General features: G+C 39.9%; 2 protein-coding genes across 2 annotated transcripts; both read left to right on the top strand.

Annotated features, from left to right (window-relative positions):
- Positions 1-1077: 1077 nt before the first annotated feature.
- LOC116379070 (interferon alpha-inducible protein 27-like protein 2A) lies at positions 1078-2319 on the top strand. Its single transcript, XM_031840983.1, has 4 exons — positions 1078-1179; positions 1353-1376; positions 1553-1720; positions 2077-2319. Exons 1-4 carry the CDS (start codon positions 1170-1172, stop codon positions 2163-2165), a joined length of 291 nt encoding a protein of 96 aa, XP_031696843.1. The 5' UTR covers positions 1078-1169; the 3' UTR covers positions 2166-2319.
- Positions 2320-3937: 1618 nt separating this feature from the next.
- LOC116379069 (interferon alpha-inducible protein 27-like protein 2) lies at positions 3938-4979 on the top strand. The gene is made up of 4 exons (XM_031840982.1): positions 3938-4013; positions 4118-4147; positions 4351-4512; positions 4744-4979. Exons 1-4 carry the CDS (start codon positions 4004-4006, stop codon positions 4836-4838), a joined length of 297 nt encoding a protein of 98 aa, XP_031696842.1. The 5' UTR covers positions 3938-4003; the 3' UTR covers positions 4839-4979.
- Positions 4980-5405: the final 426 nt, after the last annotated feature.

Here is a 5405-nt window from a genome sequence, read left to right as displayed (position 1 = left end):
TGTTTTGTTCAATAAATCTGTGCATCCTCTGAGAGATTCTGGTCCATGTGTGTCGTCTGTAAACATTTCCATTCCTCATCATGTCCACCAAAAAGGACTGAGTTAGTAATTGAAAGTGTTCACTGGTTCATTCACTTTTTGAAATGAAAGCAGCATTTTCTTTCTAGCGACAGTTGAATTGTGGGCCGTAAAACCCAAACACCACTCTGAAAGATATGAAGCTCGTACAGCTGAGGATAACTGCATAGTCGGGACATTATCAGCTGTGGCTTCCTGTGATTATGACAATCTGTGTCTTATCACATTGGCTCCTCTCCTTATACACCAACAATTTCACAGCCCAAGACAATTCAGTCACCATCCTTAAGTATGCTGATGATTTTTTCCACGTGTATATATATATATATTTTTTTTTTTTTTTGCTGGCGGAAAAAGTAAAAAAACAAACAAAACAAAACATTGACCTATTTTTTTTTTTGCTTGTGTAAATGGACTTGCATAATGGCGCCCAGTGTTGCCAACTTGGCGACCTTCTCACTAAATCTGGCGCCTTTCCAAATCCTCGTGGCGATTTATTTGCAGTTACTGTCCTCAACGAGCAGTGGGTGCTGCCGTGAGCCCCTCCGCCGTCCCAAAGCACTCACAGGCGGGCAGTCTCACAGTAGTCTCACACAGTAGTTTCAGCGACAGCCAGAGAGAAGAGGCGACGCACTCTCCGCGTCCAAACTGCAAATGAATCGCGCATGCGCTAAGCGGCAGCTGATGCTGCCCATGTTTGCAGAGCGGTTTGTAGATATAAATGTCTTATTAATGAGATGGTTAATGGTTATACGGACTGACAATCCCTCTGTTATGACGGGGATTAACAATGGGGTCCATAAGAAGTGATGGAAAAAGAGCCAACAGAAGAAAGTTCATTTGTAGTTCTAAACATATTTGAGGTGTTTTTTACTCACTTTTTGAAATTATGGAAATTTGGTAATGACGTCATTTAGCAACTTTTAGGACAGCCAATAGCTGCTTTACTTACTGAGGAGGTGGCGACACAGGTGACGCCGTCTTTTGTTCAGATTTTAAGTTCCGTTTTTGGAGAAATGGTACCGAACTAACCTTCAGTAGATAAAACCCAGCACAGTTCTAGACTCATCAGAACCAGAGCAGGTAAAGACATGGACCTTGGTGAGTATCACTGTTCTTTGACAATACTGATATATTTCTTTGAAAGTACTGATAGTTTTTTGATATAGGCTTGTCTTATTAAAAAATAAGTAATGATAGTAACCACAGCAAATATCTTTGAATAAACCAGATGAACTGTGAATGTTGATTTCGATGTTTATCCTGCATTTCAGGGACTGCTGCGTATATAGTTGGAGGTAAGACTTTGTACAGCCTTCATGGATCACATGTGTTTACTTTTTAAACTGGTGCTTTTTAAACAGACTTTAATGTAAAGTGCCATTTACTCAATTGATATCATTCATGATCCATGTTAAAGTAGCCTGACAAATTAGACCATGAACAACAACGTTCTCTCTGCTGTGTGGTCCAGGTGCAGTAGGTGCTGTGGTCGCGGCTCCTGTTGTTCTGGGAGCAGCAGGTTTCACCTCCGCTGGGATCGCAGCAGCCTCCATTGGTGCTAGTATGATGTCGACTGCTGCAGTTGCTAACGGAGGAGGAGTGGTAGCAGGCGGTCTGGTGGCTGGTTTGCAGGCAGCAGGTAAACAAACATTCTTTAATTTTAAAAATATTGAAATTTTGTGGTTTTTAAAAAAAAATCTTAATGATTTGATCATTGCTGGGATGATAATCACAGGGGCATTATGTTCCCTTTTATATCTTTCTGAAGTATCACAAAATGCTACACAGGTGTTTGCAAACCTGGAACTGAAAGAAACAATCATTTCAGAAAGATATTAGTAGCTCTTGGTTTTCAATACAGTGTTTTTACAATATAATGACACCACTGTGTGTAATAATGCTACTGTTTTATTTAGTCCTTTAGTTTGAGAACAAGACTTTGTCAGCTTCTCTGTAGCTCCATATTCTGATATGAATTGTGTTCTCCTGCTGCAGGTGCAGCTGGTCTGTCTGGAGCTGCCACTGCAGCTGTGGCAGCCACCGGAGCAGTCATCGGAGCAGCAGTGGAATCGCTGACTGGCTGAGAATCATGAAGGAACAAGACGCAGTTACAATACTTTTACTTTTGCCAAATGAAGGAGGCAATAGCAAATTACATCAGTATATTACCTAAAGAACACTTTTGTCATCTCAGACAACTGATTTGTTTTGTTCAATAAATCATTGTAACCTGTGAAACATACTGGTTCAGTCTTTTGTTTGTAAATGTTTCAATTCCTCATAATCACCAGAAGCAGGTTTCCTGCTTCTCTCTTATAGATTTCCCACCGTATCAAACAGATGTTTGTATTTTATACCTTGAAAACAATTTAACAAAACCTAAAACAATAAAATCTTACTTGACATGAGAACTTGCCAACAATAATATCAACAACCTGTTACTATGAGAACAGGTTTCTGTACTAAATAACATTCAAACTCATGTTGAGCTCTGGGATGTCTTGATATGCTCCAACACTAAACCATCCAGCATGCTCCACATGCACAGGCTTTCATCTGGAGCTAAACATGGATGCAACTATGTCTGTCTGTGTGTGACGGTGATGTGAGAATCAACACAAGAATGAGGCTGGAGAGTCATTTTCAGGCCTTTTCTCATTGCACATTGTCATTCAACACTTGTTTTGTCTCCTCACTGGAATGTGAGTCGTCACATGTCAATCATGCCAACATGCTGATGTTCAGCAGGTATAATGTTAACTATGTTCACCATTGTAGTTAAGCATGATTAAACACACTAAACACAAACAGCTGAGTCTGATGGGAATGTCATTAGTTTAGCAGAGCAGCACGTTTCTTAGCTCCATCCAGTCTGAGATTGCCAAGTACCAGCTCCTTATTGAAGAGGAAAATCAGAAACTTAAAAGATATAGAACCAAAATATTGAGCAATACACTTAAATCAAATATTAACTCAGACCACATCAACAAAACACCAGCAGAGACTTTTCCCCCGTGAAACACAGAATCCTCCTACAGTTGTATACAGACACGTATTTCCACTATATCTGTAACAGCTTGATGCTCATCACTGGATATGTTTCTGTAAAACAAAAATGAGCTTTTCATTTTCACCCAAACACGACATGAAGGGACCTGAGGAAGCTTTGCTGCAGGTGATAACGTTCACATAGGAGGGAAATACCACCCTCCACTGATAAAGGTTCAGTATTACATCAAACTGTTTTCACACAGTTAAGAGTCATCCATCATGTATTTAAGATATGCCTTCACTCAAACAGCAGATTTCACTGAATTATCCCTTTTTTATTGCAATTAACTGTTGGTATACATGAATATAGATGAATACGTTTTAACCCTTAAAGCAGGCTTTACATGCTGGAATAACACTATTATGATCTCTTAAGTATAAATACTTCACATTGTACTTTATTTACTTTGACCTTGATAAAAGCCACCACGACCTCCAGAGCCAAAACATTATTTTCTATCGTGGCTTAAAGATGAAAGTTTGTCCTGAATGCAGGTTCACAACTGAACTGGTTTAGCAACTCTTCAGTGTTTGTCTTTTGTCTTTGTTGTTATGTTCTAAATATAGTGATGACCTACCACCTCAGGAATTTAAATACTTGTGTTTATGTGGGTGGAATGGACTCTGTGAAGCTCTCTTTTGATCAGACTTGAAGTTTAATTTTTGAATAAATGGTACGTATAAATTGATGAAGTGGTACCTAACTAACCTTCAGTATATAAAACCCAGCACAGTTCTAGACTCATCAGAATCTCTGTGACGCCCCCTTCTGTTCAGATTCGCCCAGTTTCATTTCATGAGAAATGATACTCACCCTCAGTATATAAAGCCCACCGCCCAAGCTCATCAGTAGCTACTACTACAGCAAGAGATGGGACTATGTGAGTATCACTGTTCCTTTCACAATACTGATTTACTTTCACTTATATGCTTTTATTACAGAACCACAGCAAATGTTGATTTCGGTTTTCATCTTATCTTTCAGTGACGTTTGTTGCACTCGGAGGAGGAGCAGGTATGACTTTGTACAGACTTTCTGGATCAACCGTTTTTACTTTTCCAACTGATTCTAACAGGTTTATTGTAACAAAAAAAAGAAGACAAAAAAACATTTACACGCAAAAATGAAATCATGCATCATCCATTTTAAAGTGGCCTGAGAAAGTAGCACACTATAATTAACAACAAAGGTCCCTCTGCTGTGTTGTTCATGTGCAGCGGTTGGTGTGGTCGGAGCTCCTTTTGTTCTGGGAGCCATAGGTTTCACCTCCGCTGGGATCGCAGCAGGATCCTATGCTGCCGGCATGATGTCAGCTGCTGCAGTGGCTAACGGAGGCGCAGTGGCAGCAGGGAGCACAGTGGCTGTTTTGCAGGCATTTGGTAAACATCGTTACTTGATTTTAAAAAATGTATTTGAATCTTGTGGTTTTAACTGTTGTATCTTAATGGTCATTTCGCATTGTTGTTTTTTTAGCTTTGGGCTAAGTGTTAGGTAGAATTTAATGACACGGCTGTGTAGTCTATAATAAGGTTGGTGTTTTTAGCTTGAGGACAAGACTCGGCTTCTCTGTAGCTCCATGTCCTGATGTAAAACGTATACTCGTGCTGTAGGTGCAGCTGGTCTGTCAGGAGCTGCCACTACAATGGTAGCCAGCGCTGGAGCAGGCCTCGGAGGAACTCTGCTAGGACTGGCTGCACTTATCTGAAAATCATGAAGGACACATTTTTTTTTTACAACTTTTGCCAATTAGGAATGCAATTGTAAATTACACCAGTTAATTTCCTAATCAGCATTTTTGTCATCTCAGGAAACTGAAATGTTATAATAAATCTGGCTGTTAAAGATACTGGTTCAGTGTGTCTTCTGTAAATAATTACATTCCTCAAAAGGTACTGGGTGAGTAAATTATTAACTTGTGGGCCGTAAAACCAAAACACTGAGCTGAAAGATGCAATAAATCTCGTACAGCTGTGAGGAAGGAGATTATCAGCTGTTGTACTATAACTGTGATTGACACCTTTTCCTTCACACACAGTCACCTCAACCATTGTTATAGTAACATTGAATGCTGCTTTGCGGTAACAGGCTTTTCAAATTGAAGCTAAAAATGAATGCAACGATGGTGGCGTCTTTCTATGATGGTGATGGGTGAGTCAATGCAAAGAATGAGGTTGGAGGGTCATTTTCAGGCCTTTTATGATTACACGTTGCATTCAACACTTGTCATCACATGGGTGTGGCATGGGACTAACAGTGGTGTCATAGAAGCATT

This window comes from Anarrhichthys ocellatus, unplaced genomic scaffold, assembly GCF_004355925.1.
Source record: "Anarrhichthys ocellatus isolate YVR2014 unplaced genomic scaffold, GSC_Weel_1.0 scaffold3650, whole genome shotgun sequence".
NCBI lineage: Eukaryota > Metazoa > Chordata > Actinopteri > Perciformes > Anarhichadidae > Anarrhichthys > Anarrhichthys ocellatus.
This window is presented reverse-complemented; position numbering and strand designations above follow the sequence as displayed.